Raw genomic sequence first — 18,873 nt, 5'->3', positions numbered from 1 at the left:
ATTATTTTAAATCACCATTCTATTTTTCATGTGCTGCTAATTGTATAAATGATTTTATTTATTTTTATTTAGTATAAGTTTATTGGTTTTACTTTTATGTTTATTGTTTTACTTTTATGTTGCCTTCACAATGAGAAACACACATGCTACTAAATAAACAAGAAAATAGAAATAGAAGGGAATATAGCTCCTCCAGAACTTTACACTAATATTTACACTAAAAAATTTTTTAAGCAAATCCAATCAAATTTGACACCTTGCCCTCCTGAAGCACCCTTGGAACCCCAAGAATTAGAGCCTCTGGGTACTGTGAAAATGGATTTTTGTGGTAATTTTAAATACACAGAAAACATCAGTCTAAATGTTTCTCCCTATAACCTCGTGTATAAGAATCAAACCTTTTGCTGCAATTACATTTCTTGCCATGTTTCTAAATCCAGTAATGTCCCCCCTGCAGCTGCCATCAGGAAAGTTTTTAGTTTATAAAGATCAAGCCTGAGCCTTTAGTGGCTAAGATTTTTAGCTAAAAGATTCTTTTTAAGATGGGTATGTATGTGATGATTTTCATAATAATTGTATTAATTGTGATACCTTGCTTGTTTTAATGTGTGCAGAGATAAATTAATAAGGCCATTTAAGGAGTGGTTTTGGTTGAAAGGAGAAGAGAGAGATACTGGGACAAACAAGACAGATGGACTTTGGACCTGGTTAGCATAAGAGCTGTGATCATCAGGATGCCTTGGCAAGAACAGGCAGAACTTTGAGGATTAAATCCAGACTAACTAAAGATTAAATCAAGACCTACTGGAAAAGAAAAGTACATCAAGACTTCTGCAAGTAAGAGAAGTTGTAAAATGTATGTTTGTTTATGTGATGATTAACCCAGTCATTGTGGTAAAAAATTATTAGCCTTCCTAGAATAGTTTATAAGCATATGTAGTCCACAATCAATTTGGATTCTGACCAGCTCTCAGTCTCCCTGTCTCTGTCTCCATCACCAATAAGCAATTTTGGGGAATGTGGGAAAACAAAGCAAGGAGGTAATTCATGGAAGACTGGCAAGTTGCAAGAGGCTGTGATGTTTTAAGTGTGATTCCTCAGGGAGAGAGCTGTGTCACCTAGCTGAGAAATGGTCAATCTAATGCAGCTATGCTTGTCCATTAGTGATTAGAGTAGGCCATAAACTTTTGGAGGCTTTGTTTTTCTAATTTGATTTTTGCCCTTCTCCTGAAGTCGGCAATGTTCAGATTTTTTTTGCTAGTTCCTGCTGTAATGGACATTCATTTTAGTAGGATTGCAGTGTGATTTTGGGTGGAAGAAAGGATTAGCAGTTAGCTGTCCCACCTGCTGCTCAGAGTTAGTCCAGTGCATGCAGGGAGGGTGGGTGTAGAGGAAGTGCTCTGAACAGCTGGCAGGGACTGGGTATCCTCTGAACTCAAGTACCAGCTCTGCTCTTTGACATCCACAGAAAATTCAGTGATGCATTATGTTCCCTATCTAGAAACCAAGGATTTTAGATACTCATGAGAAGAGTCATAGGACTATCTGTTTTTAATGGAAATACAAATCCAATTTAGCCTATCATACACCCAGAAATAAAAGAACGGCAGTTCTGCAGTTTCAAGGTATGTTTAGTCAAGACATATTTCTTCTGTCATTGATTTCTTGGTCATTGAAAATGAATGTGCTAACTAGTATTTCTTTTTGATACCTGGCTTTGGCCCTATATTTCTGGGTAAGGTTCCTGTGCAGCTCATGACTCTGCTTAGGAAAAAACCCTGGAGGCTGACTATTGACAGGCATAAACACCCAGCACCTTCTAAACCAGTCTGAAAATTAATCATATATGATAGCTTGATAGTGCTGTACTAGCATGAATAATTTCATGCCATCTCTGACTTTGTAGTATAAAAATATTTGTTGTATAATAATATTTAATTTACTGTAATTCTTCAGAGGATGTTGGGAGAAAAAGTTTATTTGGATATGAGAAGCACTAGTGTTAGATCAAGGTTTATGGCTATAAACTGTTGCAGGATAACTGGTGTTCCCTGAAATGAAGAAATTTGTTCTAGAACAGAGCTTGGGTTACAATTATGATACTAATTTACAGAATTAAAAGTTCTTAAGTAATTTTTCCTTTTTGTTTTCCCAGAAAGAGTTACTTACTCTTTCATCTTTACTGCCTGTATCTTTCTCGTTCTTCTGCATGTTTTTTTCTAAGTCAGGCATTCCTGCATTTCTTTTGATATCTTTCGTTGAGGACAGAAATTGAAGTCACTTGGGGGCACTTAGGGAGCCTGATGCCTCAGTTCTGGAAATAGAAAAGATTTAAAGTCCTGTCAGTACCCATTATTTATAACCAAAATGTATGAGGGGAGTATTCCCTGTGCAAACACACACAGAAGCTTCAGAATGCAAACCTGAAGAGAAATAGAAGTACAACATTTAAAGTAGCTAAACTGAGCCCTGTGGAGATTGCTCTGACATTCTGTTTGTCTCATTTTGCTATAAATTTATTTATTCAGAACTATCTGATGCTCATAAAAGGTCCCTTCTCAGCAGGGTTTATTTTGTCACTGTAATCTACTTTGCAATTTATTGTGGCATAATCTGCATGCTTTGTATTACTGTTATATGTTAGCTGGAGGAAAGAGGGGACTTTTCTTTGAATGTACTTATGTAGACACAGGTAATAGTCATGTTGCAGTTTTCTATATTATAATCTTGTATTTCCTCCCCTTACCATTTTATATGAAAGCACCACAGCCTTTAAATGTATTTTTCATGGCATTGCTCCATGGGTACAGTGAGGTGCTGTGCTAGAAGATGTAAAAAGGAGCTTGATGGAGATGTGCCTTTTCCCTCTGCAGACTAGAATCTCACAGGGTACCAGTGCTTTGGGGAACCCTGTCAGCCTGCCTGTGAAGGCAGTGGGAGGACTGACAGAGGTGCTGTACCCTGGGTTTAAACTGTTTTGTAGAGCAGTCTTTCAAATAGCATATACTTATCCAGGGAGATGGCTTAACCTGCTAAAAGTCACAGAAGTAATCTGTGACAGAGCAAGTACTTCCACTCATCTCTCTCTGGTACTGTGCTTATTCTGGTTTCACTTCTAAAGATGCTTCTTCACTCCTTTTCTGTTCAGGAATAGGCTATCGGACACACATATTTCTTCTGATCTACTAGTGATCACACCAAGTATTGTCCTTCAATTCTGACAGTACATAAGTACAGCTAAAGCAGAGGGAGTTTTTTTGTGTTCAGTCAGGTCTTGATGGATTAGAGGTTTTTGGTTTTCTTTTAATTACTTTGCACTGTGTGTATGCAAAATATAGCAACAGCGTGTGTTGACTATGTAGAAAATAATATTTTTCTGTAATCTTTGGAATTATTACATTCAGGGCACTGAAATTATTTCTACAACAGCTTTTAAGAACAATTGGGATTATACTCTACAGCGCATGAAAGTGAGTTGAAGAGTTTTGTTTAGCAATAGGCAGAGATGGCTGTGGATTATTCCTCTGCTGAGGAATTAGCTTGGCTTTTGCAGCCTTGCAGCTTCAGCATGGCTCTGCCAATGTGTATGTGGTCACTGACACCTTGTGTTGATCCCGTCCTGCACTGGCTGTCAGTGGGGCCATGTGCTGTGGAATTGGTTGTATAAGGTTGAGAGATGTCCCTGGGGCCCTGCAATGAGCCACACAGCAAACTCGTGTTGATCTGTCATCTGCTTACAATTTCAACCCAGGTGAGAGATAATGTCCCTCAAGGAAAGGCCACACTAACTTGCTGCACTGCTCCACTCTCCCTCGTGTGCTGCACAGGGCTCATCACTTAGCTGTGCACTCTATTCCTAAAACACAGGTTCAAAGCACCTCAAATAATGCACATCCTGTAACTCTTGGCAGACTGTTGGCTAGCCCAGTTATGGGCTGACCTCAGCCCCCCACCTGCATTCAGAATACAGAGCAGCCATTTTGTCTTTAGAGCCCCTCAAACTGTACTCCCTTAAAGGAAAAATCCTGCTGGTATTCTTTTTGCTGGGAATTTTGTTCTTTCTTTCCTTATTCTTTTTTGTCAAACTGCAATATGGTGTCACGCTGACTAAAAGTTTATATTGGCTCAGTGTCTCTGGGAAGTGCTACTACTAACAGCCCTGCGTATCTGTAAAAACAGTGTGATAAAGAGTTTGGAGGTGGTAGCCTAAACTGTGCTTTTCTCTGTTGCGGGGATGAACGGAGGCTTTGTCTCTGGTTCAAGTGCTGACAGCTTAGCATCACACCCAATCCTGTATTTGCTTAATAAAGGACAAGAAAACTGACACAGGAGAAAATCCTGCAGAAATTCAAGATGACTTCAAAGTTGCTCTCTAGAAAGCTGTGAGGTACGTTGTCAAAGTTATTAGGCAAAAAAAGAAAAAAAATTAATCCTAGCTGTTTTTATTTACAGCTGGCTTAGCTGGAGGGCCAGGGTGAGCGGCTTAGCACGGTGGCTGCGAGTCACAGCAGGCTGGGGAGCCGGGTGGCCTTCCCCACAGCTCAAAGCAGCAACTCAAATCCTTAACAAAAGGCACTGATCTCTCTGTTAGCAGATAGCACAGGAAGACTAAAATAAGCCCATGTGCTTATACTTGAGTTCTCCTGACATGATGGACTTGGGAGGCAGCTTGCAGTATATGGTGTTGTTAGGGCAATCCATTCAGTCCCCATCCATTCATCCTCACTCTTAGTGTTATCAGGAGAATAAGCTTTAAAGTTTTCAGGAACCTATGCCTGAAGTTAAGGAATGAATGCGTTGTCAGGAGTACACGTGAGAAGCGCGCACTGCCGCGGCAGTGGACATTGCGAGCGGAGCCCGGAGCCGCCCTGTCGCCGGCCGTGAGCTCCCTGAGGGCCGTGGCAGCGCCGGAGCGGTCGGGGAGCGCTCACGTTCCGCTGGAGGCTGCCGGCACGTCCCGAGCCCTTCCCAAGCCTCAGCCCCGAAGGAGCCCTTTGCCTCCCGAACCGCCCGTCTCGGCGGGACGCTCGGGCAGCGGCAAAACGCCCGGCCCCGTGGGTGCCGCCTAACCCGCCGAATTTGGCGAAGGGAGCTCGCTGGGCTCCGCTCCGCGGGACCGGCCGGCCCCGCTCCCGCTCTCCCGTCCCCAGGCTCTCCCGCAGCCGCGCCGTCGGGGCAGCGGCAGGCGCGGGGCGCGCAGCCCGCCCGCCCCTACCTGCTCGTCGGGGAGCTCCGGAGCGGCCGCCGGGCGGGCTCTGCGAGTGCGGCGGCTCTGTCCAAGGTACCGCCGCCTTCTCCGCGGCCAGGTCCTCTCTGGGTGGGGGCGTGCGGAGGGCGGCTCAGCTCCGCCGCCGCTGGCTCCGCCCCGCCCGGCCCGGCCCGGGCCGGCCCCACCGCCCCTCCCGCTGCGCGCAACAGGCGCTGCTGCCCGCCCGCTGTGCCCAGCGGCTGCTGTGCCCAGGGCGGGCCGTGTCCCCCGAGGGCGGGCGGGCACAGCCGGGCTCGCCGGAGCTCTTACGGCCGTCGGGGTCAGCCTCGGCAGCGGCGAGGGCAGCCCCGAGGGGATGCTGTGCCCTCAGACCCGCGTTGCCGCAGGGGTTGTCGCCAGTGTCTAGAATTGTCGCCGTGGGGCATCTGCGGCTCCTGAAAGCTCGGTGGCCGAACGGGCGGGCGGCGCTGCCAGTGGCTGCCGGCATCACGGCCGGGAGGGGAGGAAGCCGCGACGGGGCGGCAGCGGTCCCGGGAGGAGTCCGGGTTCTGCAGGAGCTGCCGTGGGTCCGACGGCAGCCTAGCTCCGCTTTTGCCGCTTACTACAAAGAAGCGGCTGCGGTTTAGGGAAGCGGGTCTCACCTCCCACCACGGTGGCCGCTGCTCTTTGGCCGAACCCCCGTGCCAAAGCGCCATCCCGCTGTCTTCATGAGTTTTGCGCCGCCTGAGCAGCGACTCGACCGCCCCGGCGGGAGTTGCGGAGCCGCGCGTCCCGCGCAGCTCAGCGGAACCGAGCGGCCGCTGCTCCGCGGCGCCCAGATCCCCCGGGGCGGGCGGGAGCCCTTTAATAGGTGCTATGACCGCTTGTAAATGTCTTTGCACCCCTCTTGCGATTACCAATAATTATTTTTGTTTCCTATTGGGTTAAAAATTAAAAGAAACGATTTTATTTTATATTAAGAGAAATTTATAGGGCAAATTATGCAGTCTTGTTCCCTTGTGAATGGATCGAAGGTTTCCACTCTTTGCAAATGTTTGAATTAAGCATTTCACCCATTTTTTGTTTTTGTTTAATCCCTGTCGAGTCACTGAGGTGAGTGCTTTTTAATTCGGGCAGCATTTAGCACTGAGAAAGTCACTTTCCAGTATTGTACCTCTAATTGCTGGAGATGTATTTTTTTAAATATTAGAAGATTGAAATTCATTATTGTGGGGAACTAAAACTGAATTCACATGAGAATTCAAGGAGCTGTTTTTAAACAAGCAGTAGCAGGGTTGCAGAGCGATGTTGTGTGCTCAGACCCGTTATGTTGTGAAGAATGAATGAGAACATTTTGTACTGGGGTTTTCTCCTGTGCCATTTTGGTAGCTAATGAGAATTATGCTCTAGGAAATTGTTACTTTAGGGGTTACACTGAGCACAACCAGCTCCCTCCCTCAAGGAGCCCTCAAAAACAAAACAAAAGACAATCAATCCCCTTCAATTCTGTTTATTCAGATCATATTATTCTTGTAACTTGGACTTCAACATAATACAGCATATTGCACTTACCGGAGAGCAGCACAAGAGAGAAAAAAAAGTACAATACTTCAGTTTATTCCCAGGGAAGAATGAAATGAGACAGCTGTTGCTCTTCTTAAATATAGGAAACCAACTGAAAGTCTGAGTATATGTACACAAGATTTACTAAGTCCCTGAATACACAATTTGAAATTTTACACATACTTTTTTGCTTTTCTTGTAATTTTTACAGAGATATACAGTATGTCACACACAGTTTCAGTTTGAGAACACTGCACAATTATACCCCAGCTATAAAGCTGTTGGGTTTTTTGTTTTCTTTTTGGCATTTTTTTGGAAAGATCCCCTCAGATTCTGCTAATGATTACTCCAATAATTTTTTCAGTATTATCTCCCATTTCCTACCCCCTCCACTTTGCTGGAATGCTGAGGGAAATACCGATTCAAAGTAAGTCTAGAAGAAAGCCGTTACATCATGACAAAGGTTAAACTGTAGATATTGCACATCAGTACAGAAACATAATGCAGTAACATTTTCCTCCCCCCGCTTTGCGTCTCTCCCACAGGTCTCTCCTTGCTCCTGGGTCTGGGCCGCATGGGGGAACCTAACTGTACTCATAGTCGGATGAGTCCTCCTCAGACACCCCTTTCAGGTCTCTGTGGTAAGAGCCCATGCCGTTCTCGTCCATCTCGCCCGCTGGCTGGAGGCTTTTGCCCATGCCTTTGCGCTCCTCCATTTTGATGGTGTCGTAGAGTCCCTTAGGTCCTTCTTCAAGGAGGATGTTCCTCTCCGAGTGAGAGGGTTTCATTTGGCAGACATTTTTGAGGAGGAGAAGGACAGGGGCATAAAGCACGTTGGCAAGCCCCATGCCCAGGTTGAGCTGCGCAAAGCCCATGGTGTGCACAATCTGGCCGGCCACGATGGGCCCCAGGGCATATGCCACACAGTAGGAGATGTCTGCAATGGCATAGACGCTGCCATAGACAGAGACGTGGCGCACGTCCACCAGGAAAGCCAGGGTGGGCAGCAGGGCTGTGTCCACCAGGGCGATGCCGAAGCAGATGCCACAGAGGGGAATGATGACCTGCCCGAAATTCCTGCAGGCGGGCACCAAGCAGGAGCTGGCACCGATGATGGCCATACCCAGGGCCCCGTAAAACCATTGCAGGTGTGGGTAGGCAGCAGCCAGCTGGACGGTGACGTAGACACCCAGCACGTGGGGGAAGAAGGCGGGCAGCCAGGTGAGGCCCACCTCCCACTCGCTAGCCCCCATGGAATCCTTCATCCAGTTGGCGATGGTGGGCTCTAGGAAGGCCAGGGGGATGTTGCAGGTGGCCAGGGCCCCTGCCACCACGGCAATGTAGGGGTCAATCATGAGGCGGTGTATCGGGGTGCCCACAGGCATGTTGGCCCGTGCCCCGGTGCCACCGGGCGGCGCCAGGACCAGCAGCATCAGCCCGTCGAGGAGGCAGACGCAGGCCAGCACCAGGAAGGGCACCCGCTTGCCCGCGAACTCGTAGAGGACGCCGCCGAAGGGGGGGGCGGCCAGGCTGCCGAAGGAGATGCAGGCCAGCGCCGTGCCCAGGGCGCGGCTCCGCGCCGGCTCCTCGGCGTAGCGGTCAGCGATGAGGGCGATGCCGGCCGTGTCCGCAAAGGCAGAGCCCAGCCCCTGCAGGCTGCGCGCCGCGAACAGCGTCGCGTAGTTCTCGGCGAAGGCGAAGGTGGCGGTGGAGAGGAACAGGACGGCCAGCCCGGCCAGCAGCGGTGCCTCGTAGCCCACGCGGTCGATGAGGGTACCGCTGAGGGGGTTCACCAGCAGCTGCAGCATGGCTTTGGAGGCGAACAGCACCCCGATCTGCACGTCCTCGTTGGTCCCCGTGGCCGGCGGGTACCGCGCAGGCAGAAGGCTCCGGTTGCCGCCGCCGCTCCCGTTGCCCCCCGCGGGCGCGGACGGGCCGGCGGTGCCCCCGCCGCCGCGCATAGCCGCGATGTAGTCGGGGATGATGGGCACGATGACCATGTAGAGCATGTTGTCCAGCAGCAGCGCCACGCACACCACCATCAGCAGCAGCCGCCGCTGCCGCCGTGCCTCCCCCATGGCGGTGCCCAGCCGCCGCCGCCGCTCGCCCACCGCCTCCGAGAGCCGCTCCACGGCGGCCCGCGCCCGGCCCGCGCCCCCTGCCTCCGACATCGCCCTCAGCGATGCCCTCAGCGCCGCCGCCGCCCCGCCGCCCGCATGGGGCACGGCGGGGGCGGCCCCGCCGCCTCGGCCGCCCGAGCCGCCGCCGCTCACCTCCGGGCGGCTGCCGTCAGCCCGCGCCGCCGCTGCCAGGCGGCTCCGAGGGGCCGGTCCTCCATCACCACACTAATAAGCGCCGCGCACGGAAACCCCACCCGCCCCCGCCACCGCGCCGGCCCCGCCGCTCGCTCGCTCGCCCGCCCGCACTCCGCGCCCCGCCCCGCCCCGCCCCGCCCGCTGCACCGCGCCGGGGACGGAGCCCTGCCCGCCGCGGTAAGGGGGCTGCGGGGCGGGGGTGCCGTCCGGGCTCTCCGCCCCGGGGGTGTGCCTTGGGGGGCGGTGGGGATGCGGCACCGCCCCCGAGGCGGGGGCTCGACGGCGCGGCCGGCCCCGGACGCCCGGGCATCCCTGGTAGCGAGCCCGGCTCCCCGGCAGCCTCCCGGAGCTCTCCGTTGCTTCCCCCTGGGCCGGGCGGTGTCCTCTCAGCCCTGCGTCCCCGCTGCCTCGGCGGCGCCCGGCTCGCCTGCGGAGGCGAGCGATTGCGGGCTCTGCCGCTGCGCTGCCGCCGTCTAACCCGAGAGCTGCTCGGGGCTGTTCTCCGACACGCGGCGCGGGTCCGCCCTCGACGGCGGGTGTAGGGGCGCTCGGGGAGACTTGAGCTAATGGGAACGGGGCTGGCAGGGCTGGGCTGAGCCCCCCACCTCAGGGCGGGCGTGAGACCACGGAAACTTCATTGGAAATCAGAGACCAATACAGTAACAGTCTTCCTGCGTGCGAGCGTGTTTGTGACACTCAGACAAACGCCCGGGAAATAATCCTCAAGTGCTGTTGTGTTACACTGCCCGCATTTTGTCGGGCCAGTGCGGCACTGGAAGAGCTGCGGAGCAAGGGGCCTGACCCGGTGCAGAGGCTTTGGTATTGAGAGGTACTCCTCAGCACAAAGCAGCACATCTGCACTCCTGTAGCAGAAATGACGTGTGGGCTGATCCAAGGAGGATCTCTGCAGAGGGCTGTATGAACTAATCCCGTCTCTCAGCCGAGCCGTTCCTGAGTGGATGTGGAGTTTGGGCAACTTCATTTGCTTGCGTAGCCGGGCTTCCACAGCTGAAAGGGAGATGATTTATCTGTCAGTTGCTGTATCTTGCTCTGTCGTGGGAAAACATTCTAGATGGCCAGAAACACTTAAAGATAGATCCCTGCATGGAGTAGCATACAGATCTAATTGTGCTTACACAGAAGTGGAACCTTAGAGAATATTTAAAATAGCAATCGTTCTAGACATCCACATTATCATTGTTACCATTGTTACTGTAAAACTGCAGAAATGAACCACAACAATCGGGATAAAGCTCTTTACCTGGGACTCTAAATAAGCTATTATCTTAAATGCTTCAAAAAGTAATTTCAGGGTGTAGAAGGAAAGTGTCCGAAGGAATAGAAGAGTCTAACTGGAAGGGTGCTGAGCTAAAAGCCAAGGCTGCTGCACTTGGCTGCATGGAGTCAAGTCAATTGTCACCTGTGAGACTGATTTAGTGGGGAAAAAATCAAACTAAACATGACAAAGTCCATCCTCCTCTGATTCCTCAAACAAACCCTGGGGTAGCTTCTTGAGAACGTTTCTGCAGAGGACTGTGAGCATGGGAGGAGCAGCTACCCAGATGCTGAGGAAATGGCTGAAGGATGCACCTCCTGTTTGGGATGGATATCACGTTGCGGTAGGCGGTAATGGGTTGGGGGCAGATATGACTTTGGATCGTTGCTGTGCTGCAGTCAGGAGTATTGGAATCTTGGCTCTCGCTTGATGAGGCACTTTATTTGATTAAAGTTTCCCTTTTAATCAGAGATATGGTCATTTCCCGTCTCTAAAATGGAATCTGGCTCTGGGGGTCATGTCTGGATAATAAAAGGACTGGTTCTCTTGTCTCATGGGAGTTGATATCGAATTTATTACCATCAAGAGAAAGCAGAATTATACTTGTAAAATGTTGCATAATAAATTTAGCTTCCTTAGTAAATCAAATCAGCGGATACCCTTATCTGCAAGAGATGCGTCATCGCTACGTGAGCTTCTTTGACTAGACAGAACTAATGGGGAGAAAATGTACCTTCAAGTGTGGTCAAAGTTGATGGACCCACTGTAAATTAAAGTTAAAAATGTCTCCCTGGTGTTTGGCTTAGAAATTTATAATTATATTTGGGAAGGGACTTTAAGGTGAAATGAGATGACTTTTAAAATTTTGTGCTTTTATCCCAAAGCCCAGAGATGTGACAATTATTTAGTTTGAGAGGAGGAATGCGGAGAAGGTGATGTACTTCATTTGTCCTCCAGTGCAGAACAGGCGGGTTTGGAAAGCCACTGTAATATCAAGGAGATAGAGAAGATTTTGGATCTGTGTAAAGAACAGGGATGATTGCACCAGGACTTCTACCTCTTCCTTTGTTCTAGAGGCTGTAGATGAAGGAAAAATAGCTCAGGATGACTGTTTGGCAATAAAAAGGAATTTATTATTGAATCTAAAAGAGCCCATGGCTCAGGAAGGGAAATAATACTCAGGATCTTCAAGATTTCAGAAAATATCCTAGAAAATATATAACATATATGAGTATACAAACCTTTATATCTGATTATGGTACCAGTTTAAATTGAATGTAAGGGTAAAGTGGGGTTTAGTGTGACCAGTTGATCACATTTCTAACACTCAGCTTAAAAAGGAGACCTACCTACATTGGGAATTTTGGAAAAATGAGAGAGGTTTCTCTCCAAAGATCAAAATAAATAGATAAGCAGTGAAACAGATAAAATTCCTTGTGTACAGTCTGCTCTTGCTTGTCCTGCTACCTGCTGAATTGATAGTCCTTGTGCTTTGAAATGACAGTTGTTTTTGATGCTATACCAGGGCAATTTTACAGAGAGAGAGAGAGAAGCAACAACTGCTGTGATGCACTCTGCTGTCAGGAATGGAACTGAGTTAATTGTGCATCCTTAGGAGCCTTTCTTTCACAGGAGAAAAAGTTTTTGCTATGAGGTGTCCAAACACAATGAGTCAGAGATTTAAGAGTCCTCCAGGTCTGCAAAATATTAATACTCCTAATAGTCTGAGTACTTAATGTCTGCAGTGGAGAGCTTGCCCTCTTCAGGATATGGCAATACTTTTTAGCACTTAGGACTGAACTAATTACGTGTTTCTTTTTTGATTAGAAGACCTGCTAATCTGATTCTGCCAAATAGGAGAGGCTCACCTACTTTGACAAGTATGTGACAATCTTCAGAAGTGTGGTAGAGGAAAATGGAAGAGATAGAAGGTAAGGTCCATTTTCAACAACTTAATTTCAAATGCATTTTTGTGCAGAAAATGGCGAGGCTGTCAAATGGCAGCCAATAAGTTCTTGTCATGAATGTAATTGTCGAGCAAACAGCAGGTATTCTGCATGATCCATTAACATACTCCTGTATGTCAGTAGTAGCTGAGGTTCCTGCTCTTCCTTTTGAGCTCTAAAACCTTTGTTGCCAAGGCAGATGGACACACAGTACAGACAGAAGCCCGTGAAGCACACAGAGGAGCTTTGGAGAGCAGAGGAAAGAGGGAGTCCTGCCAGTGGCTGGTGGTGCCATGAGGTAGCACTGGGCAAGGACATGCCAGGCAGGGCTTGGTGGCCCTGGACCTGCTTTGGATTCCAGCTGGGCTCGTTGGCAGTTCTGGCTGGACAAGCCTTAGCCCCTCCAACCATTGGTACTTTTGTGGTTAGCAGGATTAGCCACCAGGCACAGCCTGCTGGGGAGACCACGTGTCTTGTAACTCTGTCAAAAGTTCTTGTGTGATACAGGTGAAATGTGGGATGGAGGCTGTACGTGAAAGTGTGCCCTTCCACTTCCGTAAAAGCTTTGTTCAATAGGAAAACTGATTTTTATTAATGGTTGTCATTCTTTGAGGAGTGGTAAAATGATCAGGGTGGGTTTTTTAAATTAATGTTACACCCATACTTCATGCTGCTTCACTCTTTGGAAATAGTGCTTAGAGAGAAAGGAAAATAGCTGAAGATAGGGAAAATAAGAGAAAAAGCAATTCAAGGATTTGTGTCTAAACTTATGTCAGTTCTAGCAATAGTTGATATTCTTGATAGTTGTAATAAACAGTTCTTCATTTAGAATAAAAAGAAAGCTAGTGTATCTTCCAACTCTAAAAGTACAGGGTATTCCCTATGACAAAGTAATTTCTGAACATGTAAATAGCTCAGTGAATGGAATTTCCACTTTCCCTCTCAGAGAATACTTATCTGTCCCATAAAATTCAGGGACTGAATAATTTCCTGATGTTCACTCTGAAATTTCTTTTCCTGTTTTGTTCTTGCTAAGCCTATGTCTACCATGCGCATCACCTGAAACCACTTTTTCTCTTCTTTATGTCCTTCAAACATTTGTTGTGTTAGTCCCAGACTACATGGGGATGACAAGTGGCCTTGGTCTTTGAGATGCAAGAAGCAGCTATAAAATCTGGGAAGATGCTGTTTCTCCCAATGACTGCTTCTCTTCCTAGTTCTTGTTCACCATTTTTGTCCTGTCATGTATTTATCTGCTCTTTTGTGGAAGGCTGTCAAAATGTTCTCAAGCAACCAAGAACAAAAGTCTATTTTCCTCCAAACTTATCCTGGTTTTTGTCTTTTCAGTTGTAAAAATACAGAATCTATCCTTGCTCCAAGATTCCTCAAGTTCATTTCTGATCCAATTTTGCAGGGAACAGGAGCTGAAAGAATGTTTGGATGCTCCTGATTCTTAACATCCTTCTCCACTAGCTCAACTTTTGGGGCTTTGCTGCAGTCCAAATCAAATTTCTCATTGCTTAACAGCCTTTCATAACTGTGATAGCAGGAAACACATCTTCCACATGCTCACAAATAGTTTCTTGGGCTTTAAAACTGCTGTCAGATTGGCAATTTGGTTTGCTGACTGTTTAAATGTGCATTTCCATCATGCTGGACATTCTCCTCATGCTGACTACAGAAGAAAGATATATCAAAATCCTGTCAGATATTTTGGACTGGTGATCTGCAAAGACATTCATTTGTCCAAAGCAGAATGAATTGAATGTGAATGTTTGACTTAAATGGGAAGGCAGATATCTTGGGAAATAATTAAATATATGTTTAAAAGATGTGTTGTAAGTGACATATCCCAGTGACAGGATACAAGTCAGCTTATATCTTCTAACTATTTAAGTAAAATTTCACTGTCAGGAAAAGCTCAGGCATCTGACAATTTTATAATGCCTTTCTACAAAATTATTGTGAAGGAGAAAATTCTAAGTATGAACTAGGCATTGGTGTCAGGAGACAAACAACATAAAGTTGTAATGGATCCTACTTTCCCATTTCCCGTGACCTTAGGAAATCAGAAAAAAATAAACCTAGATAATTACTCATGTACATCTAATGCATCTAAATATCTAAACCTTAGCTATTTACTCGTGTCCATATCTTGTATGTTAGGTTTGTCTGTGGCAGTGTTTGCCACCAGACTTGCCCATGTCCACTGTATAGTTCACAAGAAGTTATATTTCTGTAGCTTTCATCCTGTGCCTTAACATTTTGAATAGCTGTGGCATTTCAAAGCATTGAAAAGTGCTTGTGAAGAAGTGGAAACAATGCTTCATTTTCTACAGCATAGATAAAGCCAGTGGAGACTGAAGCTGCCTTGAAGGTCCTTCTGGGTGTGTGGGATGAGTATTCACACAAACTGAGGAAGGGAAATCAGGGGTGCATCATGCTTTCCACCTCAGGAGGTTACAAGACTGATTCTTAGCCTGCTAGCCTGAGGCTGGTCTTGGGATGGCATGAGTCACTGGTGTCACTGTGAAGCTGCTGTTGGACTGAAGGCTTGGAACTGGTTGTCAGTAGAGGCAGAAGAGTGAAGCTGGTGATTTTGTGGTGCTTTTTTTTCACTGGGACTATCTGCTGAAGTCTCTGTTTTCACTGCAGCTTCAGAGCAGTGTATAGTCCATATGTGGCCTTTGTCAGCTGGGGGCTCTTCTTTGCAAGGTACAAAGGGCAGTGACTCCTGCTGGTGCTTTTAGATCTGTCAAAGCAGCCTTTGGTATTTTTAAATAAAGTTGAATAATGGTCTGTACTTAATAATACATCAGGCTTTTTTTTTTCTTTCTTCTTTTTGTTCATGAACCATCTGAAGGTACTTGTGTGCAGGTGTACAGTTTGTGGTAATGGGCTACAGCTGTGAGCAGCAGGTGAGCAGCACTGGCAGCAATGAGCCATGGAGTGCCCAGGGGCACTGACCAACCACCAAAGGGAGCAGAGGGCACACAGGTGCAGTGCATCAACAGGAGAGGATAAAAGGTTGGGCTAAAGAACAAGAAGGTTCTTTACTTGCAGCCTTCTGAAGTGAAATGATGTTACTATGTATGGGCAGACACCTGAAGCCCTCTGCTGTAGTAAGGTGAGACTGTGTATGGGTGAATGGCTGAAGCCTTCTGAAATTGTATGGTGACACTGTGTGTATGGTGGCTGTCTCAACTGTGGTGTGTGCTGAGACACTTATACAGTTGTCTCTTATTTTGTTTGAAAACACTGTAAGTTGCTCTTAGCATGAAGGTTGTTCTCAGACAAGTTGCTGCAAGAATGAGGTGCCTGATATTAGAAATCTGGACTGCACTGACTGGCTCTCAGGGGTGGAACACCTCCTATTGCTCCCCTGCTTGGGCTGGAAGCACATGGAATTAGTGTTGGTGTCAGCCTGAGCGTGTCTGTGCTCCGCAAACTGAGACAAGTAGATCATAAGTGGAATAAATTTCATAAAAATTGGTGAGATTTGACAGCACATCTAGTAAGTTTGTGTTTAGAAATTGTTCTGAGAGCTCTCTGGAGGATTTGAAAATCCAAGGAGATGAGGTCCATTTACTACTAACCTAGACAGGACCCACTGGGGAACCGGAGGGGAAAGAGTTACAGTTTACCTGGGAGAAACAGTTGAGAGAGCTCCTGTTTGGAGCCCTCCTGGAGGTGGGAAAATGCATGGTATTTGCTGTCAAAATGTGATGGGACTGGTGGTGTCCCAGTTGTAATCCCAAAGAATGCTTGGTTATATAGGTTAGATTCAGAAGCAGAATTTCAGTTTTCTTAAGCAGTTTGGCACAATGTGTGGGAGGTTTTTTGTTTGGTTGTTTTATTTCTTTGGGTTTTTTTGTCCTAGAAACACAAAATTATGGGGCAAGTTTTCTTTGACTTTCAGTTAGAAGGTGGCATCTGCAGATGTACTTGATTCTTTTTTAATATACCCAATTGTTTTAATTGGGAACATGGCAACAGAATGGAAAAGTACTTTGGTTCTTTGGGAGATCCTATTTTTTTTCCCAAAGCTTTACAAATTTTTATTGGTACTGTTGAGAACTTTATTTTTCAACTCATACTATATAGGTATTCTGTGTATTTCATGACCTAAACTGTATGTATGGAACAGAAGGCTGCTCTGTGCAGGTTTCTGCACTATGTGCACATCCCCTGAGTAAAAGGGAATTGCAGGGAGCATGCAGCTCAGCTGGATGCAGCTAAAGGATGTTGAACATACACTGTGAAGGAAACTGATTCTAATTGGAGACAAATGAGGTTGCATTTGAAGGGAACTCTTTACCTCCTGACAAGATTTTAGGAATTCAGTGGGCTCCAGTAATTTCCTAACAGTGAACTTTTAAAGAGATTTTCCATTTCCTTGATTGCTGCTATATTTAAAGAAGATGGCACTTGAGAATTGAGAGCAGGATACAGTGACCTTGCCTTACCCATAAGGGCAGTGGAAAGCACTGTTCTTGGAGTGCTGTAATTCTGCTCTCACTGGGAGGCTGCCTTTGATTTCAAGGCAAAGAGCTGGAGCTCCCATATGGGAGACTGCTGTCCTGCATATCTCACCGTGCATTAGCTGGAGAGCAGGCATCAGATTAACATCCCTGGTGCTGTCATAAATCAATCTGTGTATGCTTAAACAAGTTACATCAGCCTAATGGGAAAAGATGTGGTGAGACAATTAAAAGAATTAACCCAGAGCAGGGGGGTCGATAGCATGGGATAATCTGTTGCTGGAGTGTGGCGCCATGGCAGCTCTGGCAGCCAGCCCCTGCAGGAATTGAACCCCAGCCTCTCAAGGGAAGGCTGATGCATTTTCAGAGGATCTGGCAATGGGGCTCTGGGGTTTCCAAATGCTTGAAGGCTGATGAGGTTTAATTATTTTTATTATTAATTTTTATTGCTCTGAGGTGGAAAGCAGCTGTGTGTGAATGAGTTCACTAGTGCATGTGTAAATAAGCCAGCTCAGAGCCTTCCTGCCAGTGGAATCAGAGCATAAGCAATAGGGTGCAATCAATTTTAGTGATTTAATACTGTCTAGGTAAGCTTTTCTTCTTACTTACTGACTCAAGAAGGTTGCCTTACAATACTGTTCTTATGCTTTAGTGAGTTGCCTAAATTGAGCTGTGCTAATGACTGCCAATGGAAACCAGAAACTCAGACTTCTTATTAGATTTAGTACAGTGGTCATTATGGTGAATTGAATTATGAAAAAGGCAGAGGAGAGTTGCTAAAAAAAGAGATGGGTTTGTTTTCTTTACTCCTCCCCACCTCGTGAAAAGTCAAATTGACAATGCATATCTATCAGGCTAATAGTCTTGGAGCAAGCATTGCAAGCTCCTAGTCAAGTTCAAGATAGTTGCACAGGGGTCTTTTAAAAATGAGCCTCTATCTTCCCCAGCCAATATTCAGTACCTGGATTCAGTTCAGCCCCACCCTGTGTGAGTTAATGGAAGCCTCTGCTCCTCCATTTCCCTTGGGTCTGCTTGTTGTTTTCTTGGAAGGTTTCTTTCCCATGGGGCTACTTGTGCCTGGAAAACACAGTCAATGTCATGTACCTGGGACCAATGTAAATCTCCTCTTTTCCTGCCAGTAAAATGCGAAGAAAGTCAAACTGTGTGCTGAAACTCAGGGAGTTGTGAGACTTTGTCACACAGGTGTGTTTCAGAGAAAGGCAAGGGAGTCAAGAAGGAATGGAGAGCTGATGGAAATGGGCACTTGTGGCATTGTGTTCATGTACTTGATCCTCTTTGGTTTTTTTTTTTGTTTTTTTTTTTTGTTTTTTTTTTTTTTTTTTTTTGCTGTAGCTTTATCTTTAGGCAGAGAAACCTGTGGTTGCAAATAGTTTTCGACTTATCCCCAGACAGCACTGAGAAGTGTTATTGGGACCATGAGGGGCAGCATAAGGAGGTCATGGAGTTCTCTGGAGGTGGGGGGAAACTCCACCGTGTATCTCAGAGCATGTGATGTTGACACTGTGAGTCCACCAGACTACCAAAGCCTGAAGAGGGAGGCTAAATGCCAGTGGTGTCTCCAGAAATTAAGTTATTGGCTGTCCAACCCTTTGCTTGCTAAGTGTGCCTTGGCTCAAGGCTCATCAAGTGGTGCTGGGACTGACTCTGCTGCTGCATTGCAAGAAAGCCAGCAGTGAGCAGCTCATGTGCAGTGTCCTCCATTGCCAGAGGGCTGTGGCAATGGTTGTTTGAGGGAGCTGCTCCCCCAGCTCGTGTGTGTGGGACTTGATTTTTGTGTGTGTTGTGCTTAGATATGGTTTTGGTGTACATGCTGAAGAGGGTCAGGAGCAAGGAAAGGCTCTTGCTCGCCCAGCAGACAGCAGCATGGGAATGCTATTGAGAGATGCAAAAGGAATGTAGCCCTAGTTGCTCTGCTTTCTGCTTGCTGTTTTGGAGCATCCTGGCAGTGTGGTACCATGCAAGATAAACTTTGTGGTCATTTTTCAGTGTGCCAGTTGCATATATAGTGGATCTCAGTTTTGGGGAACCCCACCAGGACAGAGCGGGGTAAGGGTTAGTGCAAACCTGGCTTTTACCCTCCCCT

The 18,873-nt window shown here is 47.1% G+C and overlaps 3 protein-coding genes across 3 annotated transcripts in view; 1 reads left to right on the top strand and 2 right to left on the bottom strand.

The window, feature by feature from the left end:
• CHAT (choline O-acetyltransferase) overlaps positions 1–2,298 on the bottom strand; it is a 31,663-nt gene extending 29,365 nt beyond the window's left edge. Inside the window, exon 1 of the mRNA XM_059477664.1 lies at positions 2,170–2,298. Within this exon, the coding sequence (XP_059333647.1) occupies positions 2,170–2,232 (63 nt within the window). The 5' untranslated portion in view covers positions 2,233–2,298. The remainder of the gene's footprint in view (positions 1–2,169) is intronic.
• A 4,384-nt stretch (positions 2,299–6,682) lies between these two features.
• SLC18A3 (solute carrier family 18 member A3) lies at positions 6,683–8,922 on the bottom strand. The gene has a single exon (XM_059477212.1). The coding sequence runs from the start codon at positions 8,920–8,922 to the stop codon at positions 7,336–7,338; it is 1,587 nt and encodes a 528-aa protein (XP_059333195.1). The 3' UTR covers positions 6,683–7,335.
• Positions 8,923–8,967: 45 nt separating this feature from the next.
• Positions 8,968–9,543, top strand: LOC132076528 (bcl-2-binding component 3, isoforms 3/4-like). The gene has a single exon (XM_059477661.1). It carries the CDS (start codon positions 8,968–8,970, stop codon positions 9,541–9,543), a length of 576 nt encoding a protein of 191 aa, XP_059333644.1.
• Positions 9,544–18,873: the final 9,330 nt, after the last annotated feature.

The sequence above is a fragment of the Ammospiza nelsoni genome, chromosome 8, assembly GCF_027579445.1.
Source record: "Ammospiza nelsoni isolate bAmmNel1 chromosome 8, bAmmNel1.pri, whole genome shotgun sequence".
Classification (NCBI taxonomy): Eukaryota; Metazoa; Chordata; class Aves; order Passeriformes; family Passerellidae; genus Ammospiza; species Ammospiza nelsoni.
This window is presented reverse-complemented; position numbering and strand designations above follow the sequence as displayed.

Coding starts and splice junctions, on each gene's coding strand:
- LOC132076528 (XM_059477661.1), top strand. CDS start 8,968: ATGGGGCACGGCGGGGGCGGCCCCGCCGCCTCGGCCGCCCGAGCCGCC.
- SLC18A3 (XM_059477212.1), bottom strand. CDS start 8,922: ATGTCGGAGGCAGGGGGCGCGGGCCGGGCGCGGGCCGCCGTGGAGCGG.